This window comes from Protopterus annectens, chromosome 2.part2, assembly GCF_019279795.1.
Source record: "Protopterus annectens isolate FY-2018-M chromosome 2.part2, PAN1.0, whole genome shotgun sequence".
Taxonomy (NCBI): Eukaryota; Metazoa; Chordata; order Ceratodontiformes; family Protopteridae; genus Protopterus; species Protopterus annectens.
Window position 1 is genome coordinate 647,476,736 of NC_056730.1, and position 22,233 is coordinate 647,498,968.

Here is a 22,233-nt window from a genome sequence, read left to right on the forward strand (position 1 = left end):
ATTCTTTTAGTGAGGTATTTCTGAGGCCTTTCCAGTTGTTGCAGATGTCTTGAGAGGTACATACCAAATGGGGCATTGTATTCTACAATGGGTCTAATGAGGGATGAGTACAGTGGGACAATGACCTCCTTTTTTCTGGATGAAAAGCCCTTCGTGATGAGGTGTGCCACATAGAAGGACTTCCTGACTGTTGTGGCGATGTGGTTATCAAAAGTGAGACCACTGTCCACCTGTGTCCCTAAGTCTCTTATCACACTTTCTGTGTTTAGTGTACTGCCACCTATATGGTAATTCATGGATACATGTTTTTTCCCAAAGGGGATAACAATACATTTCTTGGCATTGAGCTTGAGCCCATGGCTCTGGCACCAAGCATCTGTTTCCATAAGGCCCTTTTGTAGAGTATCCACATCATTTGGGGATTCAATAATTGCTCCCAGTTTGCAGTCATCTGCAAACTTTGTTAGCCAGAGTCCCTTAGTGTTGACATGTACTTCAGAGAAGTAGATGCCAAACAAGAGCGGCCCCAGGACTGAACCCTGAAGTACTCCACTTGTCACTTGTCTGGAGCTGGATTTGGAGTCGGCTACTTTTACAGTGTGGGTTCTATCAGTAAGCCATTTAGCAACCCATTGGGTGACATAGGGATTAATGCCCAACTTAGTAAGTTTATCTATGATTCCAGAGTGGGGGATGGTGTCAAAGGCCTTGGCAAGGTCTAGATAGGCTGTGTGGACCACCTTACCCTTATCCATGGCTCTGGAGACTGATTCAAAGAAGTCAATCAGGTTCAGGAGACAAGATTGGCCCTTCACAAACCCAAACTGGGTGGGGTCCAGTGTTTGAAGGTTGCCAATGTCTTTGTTTATAAGTTCCATGATAATACGCTCCATGGCCTTGCAGATAAGGCTTGTCAGACTGATGGGACGGTAGTTTCCGGGATCCAAGGTGGATCCCCTTGTGGATTGGGATAACTGTAGCTCTGCGCCACTCAGTGGGCACGAAACCTGAGGTGAGGCTATGATTAAACATGACACTTAGGTGAGGTGCCAGTTCATATTGTAGTTCATGTAGTACACAGCCCGGGATGTCATCTGGTCCCATGGATGCTGTATTCTTGGCTTTACAGAGTGCGTTTTGTACCTGTGTGGCCGTTATTACTGGAATTTGGCAATCTTCCGCTATTGAGATGGGCCATTTAGGGGGTGAGAGGGGGGTGAAGTTGGCACTGAATCGATCTGCCAGAATATTGGCAATATCCTTCGGATCAGTATATTTAATGCCATTCTGTTTTAGCTCAGAGCAGATCTGAGCATTGCCATTTAGATTCTTGACATAGTTATAGAATGCTTTGTGGTTGTCTTTGGAATCTTTGGCAATTTTATTTTCGTAACTAGCTTTGGAGGATTTTATGTGGCATCTCAGTTTCTTACTGAGGCTAGTAAGGGAGTTTTTTGCATCCTGGGATTTTCCTCTCTTCTGCAAAAGTTTCTTCCTTTTGTTGTAATATTTGTTTATGGCAGGGGACCACCAGATTGGCTTCCTTTTTTTGGATGAGAGCATTTTGGTTCTATTTGGGATGGCACGATTCATGCATGAGTGGATGTGCTCATACAGTGCCTTAGTGTAGGATTCAGCAGTTGAACTTTCAGTTCCCGTCTGCATGGGTGTCATGAAGTTTGTCACTTCTGACTTGAGTAGCATGAAGTTGGCTTTGGAGAAGTTTTTTATGGTGGTTTCTTTACTGGGGGGTGGGAGTGGGATGTGGATGTTAAGGGTGATTAGCTTATGGTCAGACCTGACTAACGAGGGGGTGACCATAGGTATGGAGCATTGATTTCCCATGTTGGTAATGACCAGGTCTAGGATATTGGAGCCCCTGGTGGGACTATGGATTAGTTGATCCAGGGCGTTGGAATTTATGAATTCCAAAAAACGTTGCGCAAAGGTGTTGGGACATGAGTAGTTTTCCCAGTTAATGGCAGGGTAGTTAAAATCACCCAGTATTAGGGTGTTTGGTTCTATCTTAATATTTTCCAGTATGTTTAGAAAGGCGTAGTGAGAATCTTGGGGTATGGTGGGGGATCTGTAGCAAGCTACAATTTGGATTGCAGTCTTACCTAGTGTTAGTTGCACCTGGAGAATTTCAGACGCATTGTGCTGGGCAACTAGCCTGGAGGTGTGAATATCCTTGGTGAATATGGACACTCCTCCACCTTTAGTGTTTCGTTCCTGGTTTGGGGGCTGAAAAGTGTGGTAAGAGTTATAGCCTGGTATTGCAGGTGTGCTCTCTGGAGCCTTGAACCAGGTCTCAGTTACTGCACAGATATCGATGTTCTCCATTTTTAGGAGTGCCTCGAGAGAGTGCATTTTGAGGTTTAGACTTCTAGCATTGAGTAGCATTACCTTCAGATTTTGCATGTTTGTACCTGTTACAGTGGTGGTTTTGTCCTTTGAAGTTTGCCTAAAAAAGGCACTATAGGGGTGGCAAGAGCCTTAGCCAGTAACCTGAATCCCAGGGACGACAGGTGCAGACCATCTCTGGCAAAGCATCGTGGTCTGTCAATCATGTCATCCCAGGCAGACAGATACTGGATCCCCTTTGAATGACACCATAAGCTTAGCCAATTGTTGAAGTCAATCATTTTATCCTTATATTGTGGTATCATTCTGGGCGAAGACAGGATGCTACTCGGGGCTAGGGTCATACCTGCCTGGGCCACATGATCCGAGAGCTCTTCCATGTCTCTTTTCATGTAGTCCAGGGAGGTACATCTCAAGTCATTCACTCCAACATGGACAATGACAGAGTCATATTTGTACTTGTTGTGGAGTGACTTGAGTGCATGCATTATGTGGTGGATCCTGGCACCCGACAGGCAGCTGACTGTAATTTTCTCCTTATTCAACCTGGCGAGAGGGACATCAGTGTGCCGGACTATAGAGTCACCTATGACTAAAGTGTTAGGTACATTGTCTTGCCTTAGGGGCTGTTGCTGGGTGGCACACTGGTGTTGTGAACTATGTGACACATTGGTTGTGATTAGTGTTTGTTTGCGTTTCAGCTTCAGAGGTCTTTGTTTCTTGGGCAGGTTACAGTTAAGGGCCTCTGCATATGTGGATTTAGTGTTGCTATATGTGGGTGTTGGTGGTGCGGGTTTAGAAGGGCTATGTGTTGCTTGAGGTGTAGTGTGGGTGTTAACCTTCTCCTCTTGACTGTTTAGCACAATCTTGGGTGGAGAGAGTTTTGCTTCCATTTTGGCTATGTAAGTGCATCTCTCACAGGTTGTAGTGTTGGGTGGTAGGAGGAGAGGGTTGTCTGTGTACATGAGGCAATTGCTGCATTGCCCCAGTATGCCCAGATTCACCAGGTGGACAGGAGAAATCACCGGAAGCTGACCCTTGGACATGCCTGGTTTGGGGCTTTTTTTCTTTGTAAAGTATAGGAGCTGTTTCCTTAGCAAGGTACTTTGCAATTATAGGCTGTTTAGTGCCTACTATTAATTTCTCTTTGTTAACAAGGAGAGTTCAGTGTTTGTATGAGTTTAAGGCTTCCTAGTGCTTTCCAGCAGGTATTAGAGAAAGTGCTAGTCACAGGGATGCTTAAAGGTAAGATTGAAAAGAATGCACTCTGCAGTGTGCACTAGAGAAGTTAGATGTGAAAGTAGGTAACTTGAGTTTTACCTGTTTAAAAAGTTAAGGTTTAGTGGAGAGTTACTATTTTTAAAACAGCAAGATGGATTGAAAGGGGTGGTCACTTTTGTATTTTGGTACTATGAAATACTGTAGGATGGCCAATAAATTTAAATAATTGAAGGGGTGGGATTTCAAAATGATGATTTTGTGATTACTCACATAAGCCAGTGAAAGTAGAGAGAAATGAGATATATGGTCAGATTAACATAAGAGGCAGGCAACTAGAAAGACAGTGGTATTTAACAAGACAACTTAAATGGGTGGGAGGGCGGGAAAAATTCTGCCTGACTCAGAACAGAGAGAGCTGTGGTCTCTTTTGAAGTTTTAATATGCTGTTAAAACAGAATGCAAGCAAAACACAAGGTAAAGAAAACAAACTACAGTATTCAAAATATAGAAAGGCAATACAGTAATACAAAAAATAAAAGCAAACTAACCTTTCCTTCACAGCAAAGTGTAGCAGAGTCTGGATGAGCCTTTCTGGGTCATCTCCTGTTTGGCATCTACTTCTCAGACGTCCAGGCCAACATGGATGGACTATGGATGACCAAGTTCAGAGATGACTGCAAGCTGAGAGCCATTATTAACTCCCCAAGTGATGCAGACATCCTACAGAAAGGCCTCACTGAGACAAATGAGTCATGTCAAAATCAATGGTCTTCAGCTTAATGCTAAAAAATGCATCATCATCCCCTATAGGAAAAACTCCGTTCCCACTAATTACCACATTGATGAAAGCCCACTGAACACTGAAGGCATTATAAAAGATCTGGGGACACAGGTTGACAACAACCTCTCCTTCGACCACCACATTACCACTGTGGTCAGAAAATCCTTCTATGTGGCACATCTCATTACCAAGGGTTTTGCATTCAGGAAGAAAGTGGTCATCATCTCTCGCTACTCTTCCCTCATTAGACCAATCATTAAGTATAATGCCCCATTTGGCATGTACCTCACTAGACACCTGGAACAGCTGGAGTGGCCATAGAAGTACATCACAAAGAGGATTCTAGGCCTTAAACACATGTCCTACATGGACAGACTCAAAAAACTCCAGCTATTCTCTGTCTCATATTTTCTACTAAGAGGTGATCTCTGCTTGACCTAAAAAGCCATGTCTGACTCAGCTCTGTTAGAAATGCTTCATCTAAAGAAATCTCAATCCTTTCGCACCCCATGCTGCAAAGACCTCAACCTCATTACCACAGTCAACATAACATGCTGGAGGGACAGGTTTATAACTCAGAGACAGTCCATGCTCTGGAATAGACTTTACATATATGTCAAGCAAAGCACCTCACTGGCCTTCTTCAAGAGAAATCTTGATGAGTGGATGGGAAATAGAAAGTTCACCCTGGGGATCACTCCAGTGGCTCTACTCGATAGAGGCACTGGGAACTAAAGTTGGGTGGCACAATGCCAAAGCAATTTTATGGACTAGGCTTTTAAGGTTCCAGGGCCATTAGCCTAGTACACACCTATGAACCTATGAACCAGCATTCAAACAAAATGGATCTGGCCAGTGGAAGATTAAGTTTGTCTTTGGGCTATTTTTCAAACCATAGTCCCCTTGCACATATTTCTTGGACCATGCATACATGCGTGTTTTCTTTGATACACTATCCTGCTTTTATTAAATTATATTCCTTGTATAATATAGCACCATTCATTATAGTGCATTTTAAATTTGTAGGTTTGAACTTTTTTCAAGTAAGCAATGAATCAAAGCACATGAACCAATAAGGACAAAACTACCCATTACAGAACATTTCAACCACAAGAGGCCATTCAAACTTCTGTCATTACAATCCACCAATAACAGTCAATATACACAATCTCTGCAGAAGTAAAAGTCATATGAATAATTCCACATTAAAGAGATCTATAACTAATGAAGAGGTTGCTGCTGGCAAACAACTTTACATTTCAGTGTTTCATGTACAAATTCAGTGCCTGCAGCCCCTGAAAAAAAAGCTATGTTACATTTACAAAAATAGTAAGTTGTTAATATTACAATAGTGAATGGCTGTCAAACTGGCAACAGGTTCAAAGTTACAAGACAGTGCATCCAAAGGAGGGCAGTCTCAGGAGTGCAGCACCACATCCCCCTTAAAGGAAGTATTGTAATATCAACACTCCAAGTACATGGTTTGTGAGTAGAACCCACAGCCTTCTGCACCAAAAGCAAGTATGCTACCTGCTGTACTACTAACACTACTTTTAACATTTATAGCACACAAATTGATGCTAGCCGTTTGCTAAACAAAACAGTTATACATTAGTATGAGCAACAATACAATTCTCTTATCTTGACACTCAACATTTCTTGAAAATGCACAGAAAGTCAAGAATCCTTGAAAATGCACAGAAGCTCAACACTCTTTGAAAAGGCACTGAACCTCAACAGTCTTTGAAAATGCATTGAAACTCAACAGTCCATCCAATGACAGTTTGGCAGTTGGTACAGAGAATTCAGGTTCTAGGGTCCTGTATTGAAGGTACAGGGTTTGAGCTTGAATGAGTTAACCAACCTGCCCTCCCTAACTTGATCATTTTGCACAAATACACTCACACATTTCTTTTTAAACAGCTTTATTAAATTACCACTTAAGACATAGGCAAGCACACATTAGCAGAAAAGAAAACAAACTGTATTAACATTTCTTTCCATTTACACTTACATTTATACATTATATATCTTTTCTTTCTTTGCAATTACCCTCAGTTCAACATTGCATAATCTGCTGGATTCATTATTTTGCAGGTATTGTTCCCACAGATTCTATTTATTTCTATGTAAATTGCTCTTTCCCTTTTCTAAAGATCCCTCTTCCAGTTCTTTTATCTCTTCTATAATATTCAGTACTTCAAATACAGTTGATTTAGACTTTGAGTTCCATTTTCTATTAATTCCTTTATGGCAGTCAACAGAATTAAACGTAAAACCCTAGTATCTCTAGACGGTTCAGATCCTGTGTCCTGCCTCAAAAATCATATCCTTTGTGACAGCCATTTACTCACCCAATATTTCTGAGTTTTATGGCAGCCCCTGGCCAGTGGGCCCTAGGCAGCTGCCTAGGTTGCCTAGTGCTAGATCCAGCTCTGCTTATATCTGAACCTTAGCACCTCTTTTTTGCCCCATTTAAATACGCACTTACTACAAGAAATACAAGACATCAAGAAATATTCCTTAAATTGTTTAACTAATGTATATATATGTAAATTAAAAAAAATTGCAGTGGCTTACATTTTTGTAAATTACTGTTTGCTTAACTGTCTTATTTCTTACTAACAGCTATTTTAATTGGTGCATATTATGTTACTGTCTATTTTACTACTAATTCCATCTAACTATGTGCTTTTTCAGGGCTGTACTTAATGTAGTATATAGTAACATCTCTGTTTTTGCTTTTGTAAGTATAGAAATTTTTTCCCTATGCTGCCATTGAAAAGGAGCATATCTTTCAGGCCCAGTCAGCTAAACCTATTCAAAAACCAAAATAAATAAAATAAACAAATAAATTTTGTTCTGCTAACGTCCAAATCCTGGTTAAGAAAGAAGGATCTGCCACATGAAATATATTAAGTGATATCAAAGTTATGCATTATTCTAGTACTTCTTATCAAAACTTTTATCTTCAATATCTCATTGCGAGAATTGAGAAAATGTGGAATTAAAATGACAAAATATGCACAGAAGATGCTCTTAAACTCCAAATGGCATTTTATGTATGATTCCAAGAATTCTTCTGCTCTTTATTGTTTGTGAACTGCATATGTTCCTGTAGCAGTACTTTTAATCAATCTGCTCTTTTCCTAATATGAAAAAATTAAAATGACAAAAAGAGTATAAACCTAAGAAGGTGCAGTTAGTTAACTCAGGAAATTGTTTCATTATATTAACCACCATATTCTGAAGCTTTTATTAAATTAATTAATTTTGTTTAACTTTGTATACCTGTAAATATTTCATGAGGTAGAATATTCAAATCATTACTTGTCTGTGAAACCAGGCCAACATTAACAAAAGAAAGCATCATAATAAATGGATTAGATGGATGTTTCTGTATATGTCTACTATGTCTGTGTTTATGCCCCAGTTTTCTGGGATTCAACATGGCTTAACATGTAAAGGAAGCCTTAACGCAACTGTTTATCCCCTTTATGGTAAGCATTTCCAGTTCTTACACCATCCTACCACTGAGGTTGTGGCAGCCGCTGCAAAGAGGTCTGTTTCACTGGCAGAGCTGCATGTCATGTGTCAATCCAGGGGTGCACTTAATATTAATTAGCCATGTGATCTCCCACAGAAATGCCAACAGCTCCCAAGTTAAACTGTCAAGTGATTCAGATAATCTCTTGGTTGTGTAAGTGTCCACTGTTAGAGGAAAAGTGAACACCATAAAAAGACTTCAGCTGCCTATTCAGTCCTATGGAAACAGCTGGTGCAGGTAAGTTCAACAAAGATGTGGAGTGGGGGTGAAGTGTGCATATATGTGTGTGTGTGAATGTATGTGTGCATTTCTGTAGAAGCATGAATGAAGCTATATGATTTTATATCTGTGCGCGCGTGTGTGTGTGTGTGTGTGTGTGTGTGTGTGTGTGTGTGTGTGTGTGTGTGTGTGTGTGTGTGTGTGTGTGAGACAGAGTATAATGTTGTGTGAGTATGTGTCTACCTAAATGGTCACACTAGAGGTTGGTGGCTGTGGTAGGAAATCAATGCTCTGGATGTGTACATATATGTGTATGTTTATATGCGTGTGTGTGTGTGTGTGTGTGTGTGTGTGTGTGTGTGTGTGTGTGTGTGTGTGTGTGTGTGTGTGTGTGTGTGTACCTGTGTGTGTTTGTGTGTGCATACATGTGTGTGTTTGTGTGTATATGTATGTGTGTGTGTGTGTGTGTGTGTGTGTGTGTGTGTGTGTGTGTGTGTGTGTGTGTGTGTGTGTGTGTGTGTGTGTGTGCAGTGAGGTACCTTTGTCATAGGGCCATAAGGTATGATACCATGTTACTTAAGTGTGATTCAGAGAGACATGCTAATGAGATGATAATGAGGCTTTTCTCATTGCAGACATAACTGCCTCTGAATTGCATTTTCTTACCATCTCAGAAATTGGTCTACCTGAGGAGGGCAATTTCTGTGAGCAGAGAAACTTTTTTCTGAATCCGAGACATAGTCTCTCATATCTGTGGCTACTTTATACAAAACCTATTTCAATGACTTTTACTACATTGTTAGCAATATGAGGCAATTCATATTTATAATGCATGCTTTCTTAAAGCTATCAGCTGTGAACTTAAAGAAAATTCAGAAAACATAAACCAGGTTGCAATATCAGCTCCACTTTAACGTCTGATCATGACAAACAGAAAAAAGGTGGCAATATAAAGGACCCAGTATTTATTTAGTCTGCACAAGCATTTTCTGTGGTCCTAGAATTCAGACATTCTAAATGCTCATATTGTGATCTTGCATTGGCCTCAAACTAGCCATGCTTCCATTAGTTCATATTAGTTCATATGGGAGCCTGGTGCTCATTTAAGAAACAGCTTTTTTACTTATTTTCTGTGGTAAACTGTGTAACAGTCCTTTATGCTTTGTATTATGAAACTTGTCAAGGAAGATTGTATCTTATCGGTACTGTGCTGTTTCAAGACCTTTCAGACAGAATTCAGAAAATGACAGTACTAGAATTTTAAAAGTATAAAACTGTTCTTTAGCAATAATGTAACATTGATTTGTCTATTTTGTTTTAGTATCTGTGCTCCAAGACAATTTGAAGGATGCAAAGTATCAAACAGCAGCAATCGAGGAAAGAAATGAGTCATCAATTACAGAACAATCAGAACAATCAGAAGTGCCTTTGCCTCCAGTTCCACCACCCCCACCTCCTCCTCCTCCTCCTCCTCCTCCTCTCCCCCCTACTTTTAAAGCGCCTGCAGAGTAAGTCATTTCAAACATTCTGCTAATTACTTCAGTTTAAAAATATTCAAGGAAAACAGAAAATTGTTTCCGTCTTTCATGAACAGACAAGCAGACACTTGTTTTCACTTTTTTTGTTGGTTCTATGAAGACATGAGAGACATCAGTTTCACAATGAATAATCAATTTGCATGTATACCGATTGTTTCTTTTTTTATTAACAGCTTCATCATCCACTGTTTATTTTAAAATCTCGGTTCAATTGGTGGAGCAGTGGAACAAGACTGCAGTTATTTAGTTACAGATAGATAACATGTAAGACATTGTCTTGTATTCTTGATAGTCCAAAGTAGACACTTTTGAAATAATTTTTTTGTCAATTCATTTAAAGTTCATGTGGATAGTTTCTGTTATTGTGATACTTTGCACTTTGAGAAACCAGTGGTTGAATATCAAATAAACTTAGGTCCCCACAAGTTAAAGAAGTTGACAGAATTTAAAGGTTTAGGTATGTAGCAATTTTGAGTATAGGACTAATGCTGTAAAAGTTAAAGCTAAGGCACTAAAAGTTATTGGCTTAATTTTTAAGAACTTTACAACAAGAAATAAGAACTGTCTTTTGAGGTTGTTCATAACATATGTTTGACCCATCACTGAGTACAACATGTTTTGCTCCTACAAGAAAGGTGATCTTCTGGTTTTAGAAGGTATTCAATGAAAATTTGCAAGCCCCATCATTACTTAAAGAGATAAATCATACCCATCAAGACTGGAAAGTGTAGACTGCTTTTCAACCAGTTACAGATATCCGAGGGGTAAACTTTATTTAGCTCAGAGGGGGCTCTGGAGTGAAAAATATTGATCTCTACTAAATACTGAATTGCTGTATTTAAGCAAATTAATCAGAGATGCTTAGATGCATATTTTATTTACAGAATGGAGAAGTCAAGGACAGTCTTAACAGCTAACTATTTAATGCAGTCATTGGTTCGACTTTGGAACAGGGTTCCTTTACATATTTGACAGTCTTCTTTCCAGATATTCAAAAAACAACTTGATACCTGGCTGGATCCCAGGCTATATAAATTTATTGATGAGTCTGCATTCTAAATGGCCTTAGGTCTTTACACAGGAATTAGCTAACAATCAAACAATTGAATTGAATTGAAATTCTGTTACTTTATGTATTTTATTTAACAAAATGGACTAAGTATAAAGCTTACAGGCAATCCAGGTATGGCTATGCACATCCTGAAAATAGGTATATGAAAAGTTTTCTTTTTTATATGATGAATCATGAACTATCACATAATGTACAAGAGAAATTCTGTTTGAATTGCATCTTTAAATTTTCCTAAACATCCCGAAAATCACTAGATTAAATAAATATGACCACCGTTTTGCCCCTGGAAAATAATTTCTCCATGTTGTTGAAATCAGTGACTGATCTTTCACATCCAAATCATTCCAAAGTCATTGGTAGTGTCTATGGATAGTACCTATTATCTTTTCTGTAGCAGTTTCATTACACTAATGATTATGCTATTAACATAACAAGTATCTTTGTATTCCTAAAAATAATATTCACTAAATTAATACTGTGACATTGTGCATTTAAAATTAAATACTATTGCATGGACCAGCCAAGAATAGTGTTGGATTTGCATGCAAACAAAGAAAAGAAAGAATTGTTATTTTTTGTTCATCGGGTAAGCCCACAGCTTATGACTGCCTCATTTCAGGGATGACTCAGAATCATTGTTTGGCAAAGTGACTTGCTCGGTATCATAAAGTTTGGAAGTAGAGAATGAAGAAATCAAAACTAAGACTACATAATTAATCTCCTTAGCTACTTATAGGCTTTACCATTTGCTAAACTGCCAGACAATTAATTACCATTGATTGATATTGAACTGTCATGCTTCAGCATACAACTCCACTGACTCTATCAACTGCAGAATTAAAGCAATTGAAGAATTGCAAATTTCACTGCACATGCTCTTTCTCAGTGTATAACCAAATGGCGATGCCAATAATAACTTATTGCAATCAAATAAGTTTGAGGATTATACTATGGAACAGATGCAAACATAGCTGACAAAGAATCAAATGGCTATATTTATAACTTTAAGAACCACAGATATGCAAAGCTAAGGGAAAACACTGAACTGTGAAAATCACATGACTTCCTGCCAGTTGTATTTTGCAGGTGGGTAAGTCATTATGCATCCTCACTTACCCACTACTTGTATTTACTAACTTTGAGACTGCTGTGCATAAGTGAAAGGGGAATACTCTAAGACGCAAAGACTTCAGACTTATTATGAGAAGTCCATTTTCACCTATTCAGTCTCACTGTTCTGGAACTTAACTGGGCTGCTAAAGACAAGTTTGTACTGTCTGGATTCATCGGGTGGTACCCTGCAGTAGGGGATGATCATGCTAAACGGAAGGGATGCAGTATGTTGTGGCACCAGCAAAAAGGATATCACACAACTTCACAACATAATAAATAAGGGTTAAGCAGATACACTACAGTAAAAATGACGCATGCAAACTTAACACCAAGCTATGCTTACCCACCTGTAAGCTGGCCACCCTGTGCATCAGAGATAGGCAACCCATGTTATGTACAAAGGGAAGGGCACAGTTGTCATCATTTGCACAGGCGAAGAGAGTATAGGATTGCATGTCTTTCCCAGGGAAGTGTGCGAGTGCTTAGGAGTATGAAAATGAAAAATGTATTTATGTGATGTTTCAGGGGGGTGTAATATGCTGTGGGCTGTGATGGCATGAGTGGAGGTCTGCAGAGACACAGCCTTAGCAGTTGTTGCAGCACTGCAGCTCAGTTTACTGTACAATTACAGTGCTTGTATGGCAGATCATTCAGCACCCCATGCACAACTGCCCCAACCACAAGAGTTGGCTCTGCCTGGAGTTGCCCTAAATGTATTGGCTAGATGCTGGTGTGCTGCATGACCACAAGTGATGTCTGCCAGGAGATGTGCCAGCATGACGATAGCCACAATCCTGGATATGGTCTCACCTGAAAGTAGACACCTCCTGAACATATTTTGTTGTTGAAATGCTATCGTCTTGACAGTGGAATCTCACTCATCCACCAACACTTTGACTAACATCTGTTGATGTAACAGATGACTAGCTCAAATGACAGCCACTCTCCCCTAACAGATGAGCCAGAGAAGATATTGCATATTTCGTGTGTGACTTCAAGGAATCAAACATACAGGACATGCACCCATGCAGGTCAATATGAACATTCTTGGTAACCCTCACTGTCTCCATCATGACTGTGGTGGTATTAGGTTGTGCCAGCACAATGACTCTGCACATATGTTGGGTTTTGTCAACTAACACACCAACTGCTGAGGGAGGACAGAGAGCACCATTACCCACTCCCCTGTATGTACCTCTCTGCCCATGAGTGCTAGGGTCAGATTCAGAAATCTGTCAACTGGGGGCCAGTACATTTCCCTGAGTGACTGTGTCCCCATCAAGCTGTTCTCTTTCTAATGTCTGGATAGCCTGGACAGCCACAGGACAGAGCATATGTCCATGGTTTTTAGGTTTACTGAACACATATTTACTCAACAAAATGTTCACAGGACTGCAACTGACCAAGGACATTTGACTGTTACACTATCACAAATATTTTGTCTAATGATAAATGTGTAAGGCATAAACCATTAAAAGTCTACTGAGCAAGACTCAGAATATGAGCTCAGGGGAGTGACTCTTATTCAGTTTAACAATCATGCAGACTATTAATTACTGTACCCTTGCAATCTCCCCTCAATACTAACACATTTAAAATACTGACAAACCAATATTCTTTATAGGCAGTAAGTTAGATAACAGTTAAAAGCACTTGTAGGACAAAAAGAAGTCACACTTACCTTATAGAAGAAGCACATATCTTAAGCCAAAAAAAACTGACTTGCAAAATCACCTTTTTCAGGAATCAAATTCTAACTACACTGGTTTCTTCCATAATACAATAAGGCTCATGCATCTTGTCATGCTTATATTGTGTAGATTCACTTGTTGGGTCCAATGATTAATTAGTGCTCAGCTTATTATTGTTTCTGGATCACTCAGTGATGAGCACACCTGGTAAACATCATGCAGAATTCTACTCAATGCCTTCTTGGACCTGGACACTATACCCTTACATATAAGTTGGACAACACAAAATGACTTTTTTACAATACTGGCTACAAGCTGTGAAAGGACAGATTACTATCTACATGTGTTTTCAGATACCTGAAAACTGGATAAACTCTTAGGAGTGTTTTACCAGTGGAATACTTAACCTGGGAGGACCTTTTCACAAAAGGCACTATAATCCACTTCTTGCCATTTATTTTTAATCCATGGTTTTGGCACCAGTCATTTGTCTAAGTTAAACTGTCTCGCAAGATTTTTGTGTCATGGCTAGAATGTGTGATGGCTCCCAATTTACAGTCATCTGTGAACTTGGTGAGCCAGAGGCCCTTGACATAAGCCTTGATCTTTGAGAAGTAGATGCTGAACAGGAGCGGTCCCAGCACAAAGCCCTCAGGTACCTCGCTGGTGACCAGTCTCTTGGTGAAGGTGGTCTTACTAGTCTTGATTTCTTGGGTCCTATCTGTGAGCCAGCTGCTAATCCAGTGAGTTATGTAGGGATTTATGCCCCGTTTGATGGGTTTACTTACAATACCGGAGTGAGATATTGTATCAAACACCTTAGCCAGGTCAAGATAGGTGGTATGCATCATTTTTCTTTCATTCATTGCCTTGGTGACACTCTCAAAGAAGTCTACCAGTTTAAGTAGGCAAGACCTTCCCTTGACAAAGCCAAACTGAGATGGGTCCAGTATCTAAGTTACCAGTGTCTTTGTTGATCATCTCCATGATGAGTTTTTCCATGGCTTTGCATAGTAAACTAGTCAGACTGATAGTTTTGTACTTTCTACTTTCGGATGATGGATCTCCCTTGTGAAGAGGGATAATTGTTGTAGTCCTCCATTTACATGGTACGTAGCCTATTTTGAGGTGGTAGTTAAAAAGTGACTCAAGTGGTTCCTGATAGGCCATGTTTAGACTATTTTGAAGACAACCTGGGATATTATTGGGACCCATGAGGCACTGTTTTTACTCTTAGGAAGTCCTGCTATAACCCACTCCTTGCTGATAGTTGGGGGTGTGTGCTAGAAGGGACTTCACAGGGTGGCAGGGGGAAGTGGGACATGAGGTTAAAGATGAATTTGTCTGCCAGCAGATTTAATCTGTTACTCTGCTCAATGGAGGCGGTCCAATTTACCACCAGTTCGGCACACTGTTTTGTTTTACTTTTAAGGTTTTGGACATATCTGTAGAAAGCCTTGTGGTTGCCTTTAGCCTGCAAGGCTAACCTGATGTCATAACTGGCCTTGTTGGACGTAATTAGTCCTTTCATTTTCCCGTTTTGTTTAATCAGTTCGTTCCTATCATAATGAGAGTTGATCTTTCTGATTTTGGCCATGACCTTTTTCCTTTTGTTATATGCCCTGTTAATGTTAGGATTCCACTAGAGTGGTTTGTTTTTGGTGTTTGTTATGGGCTTACTTCTGGTGGGTACAGCAGCCTCTGAACAGTTACACATAGGTTGCTGTGAACCCAGGGTTTGGGGGGTGAATTTTGACAAACTGTCACCTAATACGATGCAGTTTGCTTTAGAATAGTTCTTAACTGTTACATGTTTAGCTGAATCTTCCAAGCTAATTTTTAGTGGTCTGATCTTGCCAGTGAGGATTTGCCGTGGGGGGGGGGGGTAGTGGGGAATATTTCTTACTAATATAGATTGATACAACTCCACCTTTAGTCCCTCCCTGTGTTGCTGGTGGTCTAAATGTGTGGAAGGCACATAAACCTTGTACTGTTGGAGTACATTCTGTGGCTTTAAATCAAGTCTCGGTAATGGCACAAATGTTGATGTTCTCCAGAGTGAGGAGAGATTGTAGGTTATGGAGTTTCTTGTTGAAGGTCACAGCATTAAGCAGTAACATCTTTAGATTCCTTTATTTATGTATTTAATTATTACTTTTGTTAACTGGCAATGTCCAACTGGGCACAAGTCCCATTTTTAGTGGAGGCCAGGAGGAGAGATGCTCCATTTTACAGAATGGGTAGAAGGCAGTTATACAAGATTTACATAATAAATGCGCATATGTTCATAAACCAATAATGATATGATAGTTAATCAAAAAATAAATGTACATACATAGAATAGTAAATGAGCATACATAGAATTGTAATGATATGACAGTTAATGAAAACGTGACAGTTAAATGAAGAATGCAGTAAAATATCAGCAAATATTTAGCTTGTAAGAGTCTAGTTGCTTTTTAAATGGAATCAGTTTGAAAATAGATATTCAACAGGAGACAAGTAATAGGATGAAGGTGATTGCAAATTATGAAGTAGTATTGAGGAAGTGCAGGTAAAAGAGAGATAGAGACAGTAGTGGAGAGGAGTAGATGATAGTCAAATAGTCAGATAGCCAGAGATTGAGAAGAAGTAGCTGTATTATGGACAGTTACATATATGAGTAGTGACAGAAAGGGTTTGGAAATTTATTTTATTATTTATTTATTTATTTTTATTTTACATTTGTTAACCGGGATGGTCCAACTGGATACATGTCCTTTTTCAGCGGAGGCCCGGGGAGAAAAGCTCCAACAGAGTTACATTGATAATTAGGTACAGTAAATGAGCTGAAAGAACTTAACAAAAACATAGGCTATTTACATACAAGTACAAGACTGCCATTACTATTTCTGAGATTACTACAAATGTAACATTAATAACATATTAGCAAGGACGGTAGGCAGTATAATGACATAGAGTTAGACAGGATACATATTTCTTTATCACAGTATACAAAGTACTTATCATCTTAGCTAGTTGTTTATGTTTTAGTTAATGGCACAGAGCTAGTCTGGGTTTGAGCAAGGACATAGCCAGTGTGACTTGAAGTGGAGTTTTAGACTATTTTTGAATTGACTTAGAGAAGTTGCAAGCGTGATGTTATTTGGGAGAGAGTTCCATATTTTGCCAGTGGTGTTGGCAAATAGCGCGTCACCACCTAGGTTGAGAGATTTCGTTGTTTGGACAAGGAGTCTGTTTTCTGAGCGAAGGCAGCTTAGATTGGAGTAGGGAGTCATTAAGTTTTTTAGTGCTGGGGTATTATCAGGTTGTTTAAGGATTTTGAAGGCCTCTATGAGTTGGGACTGGTGAAGAAGGTGTGGGAATTCTATCCATCCAAGCTTTTTCAGGTTAGTACAGTGGTGTGTTCTGTAGGGTAGGCCTGTAACGAACCTGGCAATGTGATTATAGCAGGATGAGAGCTTGGCCAGATCAGATTTGTTAAGGTGAGTGAGGACAGGAGAGGCATATAGTAGGGTAGAGAGAAGGTGTGAATGGGCTGTGGCTGCCCTGGCATTCGGGGTAAGGAAGGCTTTAATTCTATATAGCGTCCCAAGTTTCTTGTTGACTGACTTAATGGCTTGGTTGATATGTATATCAAATCTGAGTTTATTGTCAATGTTTACTCCTAATAGCTTTGTATAGGTGTCTGGGGAGATGATGGTCCCATTATTGGATTTTATAGTGACGTTTTCAGTCGGAGATCTATTGGTTGGGTAGAAGAGAAGTAACTTGGTTTTGTTTGGATTTAAGATCAGGAGATGGTTGGCAAGCCAGTTTTCGACTTTGGTGAAGCTATGTTGGGTGGTAGTTAGTAGATTTGCAAGAGAGGCATTGGAACATATTATAGTCGAGTCATCTGCATATTGAATGCAGGTGGCTTCAGGGATGACTGTTTGGATGTCGTTTATGAAGACTGAAAAGAGGAGAGGTCCTAATATGGAACCTTGAGGAACTCCTATGGTATTTGGTAGTAGGCAGGAGAGCCTACTCCATTTGAGTTGCATTTGCTATGTCATCAGGTTTGTCATTTTAGCATTGTCTAACAAAGGATCTAAGAGAATGAATAACGTTTTAGCCCATATCCAGAAGCATAGGAGTGGACAGATGCAAACTATCCTTGGCAAAGGAATGTGGTCTGTTAACCATATCTTCCCATAATAACAGATATTGAATCTTCCTGGAGTGACACCAGAAACTAAGCCAATTGTTAAAATCAATCATTTTCTTTTCATAGTATCATCATCCTTGGTGAAGGTAGAATGCTGTTCAATGCAAGGCACATACCTGTCTGGGAGAAATCCATATAATGTCTCTTGCCAAGTAAAACAGAGAGGTACATCTCAGGGCATTTACACCCAAACAAACTATGACAGAATCATACTGGTTCCTGTGGTACAGTGACCTGAGTGCATGTGTAACATGGCGGATCCTGGCTTCAGATAAACAAATAACCATTATCTTTTGCTTGTCCAGTCTGATAAGTAGGGTATCTGCACGTTGTAGAATTGAATCCCCTATGACATGAGTGTTTGTATACCTTATGGGCTTTATTCTTTGGGGTTCATTGAGTGTAGGCTTATGTATGGTGTTTGGTGATTTTTTTGTGTGTTTTTAGAGACTGCTAAAGATAGCTATCACCATTTGTATAGGAGGTATTTGATGGTTGGAAAGGTTACTTTTTAGTTCCTCGGCAAAAGATGGTCTATTTGTGTGGTAAACGGTATGAGTGTTGTATGTAGTGTGTATGTCTGTGTGTTCTTGACAACCTTAGTTATAAGCAAGAGACTTCCAAGAAGGCTGCATACTAACAGTTTAATTTCAGCTTTCAACGCATGAAAACAGAAACTCAGAAACGAGATCTAGTGAATATATCTTTTTGGGTAAATTTCAGTAACTGGCTAGTAAGTGCACTCCCTGGATGCCAGAAAAAAGAAATTAAGAGAATTTGAAAGAAAATCAGTCACAAACAGTGAGGAGAAAGCACTGGCAGGGGAGAATCTTGCAGCTGTACAGCAAAAAATAGTTCAAGTTCCAGCGTTGCTGCAAAACATGACATCCAGTAAACTAGAGGAAAAATAAGTGAAATGTGCTCAGAGATGATTAAAATAAATGGAACATTGAAGGAGTGTATCAACTCAAATAACAGAAGGCTCAAAAAATAAAAGAAGCTTTAAACAGATAATCAGATGAGCTGATAAAATTGCAAAAATCAGATGTCAAAATGAAGAAAAGGCTGTCTGTGAGACTGCTCAAGAAGAGATCTTTCAAAAATGTTAGAATTAGAGGACAGAGCATGTAGGAAAAATGTGAGATTTTCTGCTGTACCCAGAGAAACTGGACGGAACAGACTATATAAATTTTATGAAAGCATGAATAAGCAACTGGACTGGTATTCCACAGCAGGAGTTGTTAATTGAAAGGGCACAGTGTATGTACACTCCAAACCTGGCAATGAGAAAGCAGCTCAGACCCTTAATAGTAAAGATGCAATCCTACCAGCAGAAAAAGTTGATTCTGACAAAACCATGACAGAAGGGTGGAGTACTAAAAGTGGAAGACAGTGGAGTGTTTGTGGAAAATGATTGCTGACTGTACACCAAGCAGAACAGGGGTAAATTTATTCCAGCAATCAGCTAATATAAAGAAGCAGGTGTGAGATTTTAGCTGCTGTATCCAGCTATTTTCAGAATATTTTTTCCTGGAGGGTCAAATTCATTTTTAAGCAGAACATGCTAAGGAGGAAATACAAAAGTTTGTCCAACAAAAAGTGAGCTACCAAACAGAAGAAGATTTTGCTTCTTATTCTTCTGATAATAAAGCCCATAAAGATGCTATGCCAGTGAAACATTTTCCAATGTTACAAAGGAAAATGCTTGAGATAAATAAAAAAAAACAAAACACAAGAGTTAACTAGAAGAGCCAGGAGTTCATTGGAAATGAACCAGCGACTGGATTTAGGAGATGGAGATCAACAGGAAGAAAACCAGCAACTCTCAAATCAATGAATAAATGTGGGATTATAAAGTATTAATTACATTTGTGAAATATGAGAGAACAAGAAAACCTGGAGCTAGTGGACTTGTAGGGGACTCCAGAGAATATGCCCTACTTCATGTCATTAATATTTGAAAAAAAAAAACATTTAGGAGAGGGGAAGAGGAAGGTAAGAGTTAAATGCAAGTAAAACAAAATGTTGCTATTACCAGAATTTTTATAATACATGACATATACTGCATGCTATAAGGTAAACGTCTTAAGCTATTTTTGTGTGTAGGGATACTAATGTGCCACTACTTTTCCTTCTTTCTTATTTCTTGTCCAATTTTAAGAAATGTAGGCACTGCAAAGTTAAAAGAGATGAAAGCATGGACAAAACAGCATGATATAAGAAAAATTATATGCTTTTTCTTACTTTTGTATAGGGGAATGACTTGATTAGGGCCATTGACTTGATTTAATAACACGTTTTAAGGGGAAGCAAATAAGTAAAACAGAATATAAAGAAGTTTTCCTCTAGTACTTAAATGTTCAGAATGCAATATTAAAAGCTTGTAGTGGAAGGCAACTGAGTATCTGGTTCTCATGTTTGTACGGAGACACTCTGATAATGGGGAAGTAAAAACAGAATACTTTTTTCAATGGCTAGGAGATAGTGCTTTCTGAAAGCATTGAAGTTGTTTCTAGATCTGAGACAGGAATAAAGATAAGACAGCAGCAGACAGTACTAAGTGAAAGTATAAGCAAAGGCTGTATCATGCAGCTTAGCATAGATAACCTTCATTATAGGTTAATTCAAGTCTATAAATGTGGGTATCAGCCTGGGACAATTGTTCTTGTTAAGAGAGTTAAACTTCATTATTTGAAGGCATGCACAGTTTTGTGTGTTAGACTTAAGTTTTTTTGAGGGTTTTCACTAAAAGAAAAAGTTTTGTAAGATGTGACATATGTTTGAAACAACTGTATAAAAGATCAATCTGCCAAACATTAGTGCATGCATTTAACATAAAAGCTGAAACTAGACATTTAAAAAAGCTATTATACATTCATATCATAATGACACTTTTCATATTATCTTTAAATGTGAATAGTCTCCCAGATATACACATAAAAGAAAGAAAAAGCAGTGAATTATATTACAAAATGCAGAGTGCAAATAGCTGTACTACAGAAGACACATTTGGAAAGAACTGAGTGTGTACATTTGATAAAGAAATGATTTCAGGATAGTTATTCCTATCTGGTTATGAGAAAAAAGGGGAGTACTTATATTAATTGTGAGAGGAACTCCCATAGTGATAGAGGAGGGGAAAAAGATATTAATGGTAGATTTGTACTACTGAGGGGCTACTGGCAAGGGAGGAGGATTATTCTGGCATATATTTATATTCCACCTGAAACTGCTACAGAGGAGCTTAAGAAAATTCTGGGAGAAATAATCAGCTTTCAGCAGGGAATATTAATTATAGTGGGGACTGGGATTTGATTTGCAACAATTAGGTTTTATCTTGAGGGCCTAAAATGAATATGTAATAAAAGATGGTAGGTTTTTGAAGAAATACATGAAAATATTGGTATGGAAGATGTGAACTCAGTATTAGATATTTGGAGAGAATTTACATATTATTCTCCAAGGTACAAAAACTGGGTTAGTCTACACAGAAATGATATTTCACAGGAACATGTGCACTTAATTGAAAGCTTTGATACACATCCAATAACTATTTCAAATCACACACCAACAATAACTAAAATAAAAATGCAGGGCAATGAAACAAAAATGTGTCACTGGCACTTCCCCACCTATCTGTTAAAAACAGAGGAATTTAAGGAATGGGTAGTTGAAATTATTTGGGAGTTATTAGAGAAGAAAATATAACTAGGGGGTGGGATAAAATTAAAGTGGAGTTTAAAAACAGGGTGGAAATAAAGATACATGGTTAAGAAGTAACAAGAATTATTTGGAGGGACTGACAAATATTAACATATTGCAGAACAGGAGGAATCTCACATAGGAAGAAAAGGTGTAATTGCAGGGTGCTAAAGAGGAAATAAGGGATGGCCTTGATAATATGCATGAGTTTCGAAAGATTGCTGTTAAGCAACAATTTTTTGATAATAACATCAGAGCACAAAAACTTTTAACACAATGGCTTAGGCAACATAAAGTATATAGAGTTGTTGCCAAGCTTAGGGGGGCCTATAACAAGGAACATATCCAGAGATCCTATAGAGGTATTATAAATATTTCAGAAATTTTACAAAAATCTGTATAAATCAGGGAAATGTGGATATCAAGAAAAAGTAAATGGAAATGTTTATGGAAGAGTTAAATTTGCCAAGGTTAGAGGTGGATGAGGCTCAATTACTAACAGAATAGAAGGAGATAAAATAAAAATGGTGTTGTATAACCAATCTACAGGAAAGTCCCAAGGAATAGATCGTATTCCTGTGGAAGTTTGGAAACTAGGAGGGAAGAAAGTGATAAAGATATGGAATGCTTTGTTTGACAGTATTTCAAAAAGAGGAAAAGTACCAATATCCTGGAAGAAAGTGTGGTGGCTGTAATATCTAAAGGCAGTAAAGACCCATCAGATTCAGTTTTTATGCTAAACCATGATTATAAAGTGTATATCTCTATAATGGTT

At 38.7% G+C, this 22,233-nt stretch overlaps 1 protein-coding gene across 1 annotated transcript in view; it reads left to right on the top strand.

The window, feature by feature from the left end:
- Nucleotides 1-22,233, top strand: part of LOC122795753 (shootin-1-like) — a 944,918-nt gene that overhangs the window by 680,407 nt on the left and 242,278 nt on the right. The window contains exon 11 of the mRNA XM_044064066.1: nt 9,454-9,640. Coding sequence (XP_043920001.1) covers nt 9,454-9,640 — 187 coding nt within the window. The remainder of the gene's footprint in view (nt 1-9,453; nt 9,641-22,233) is intronic.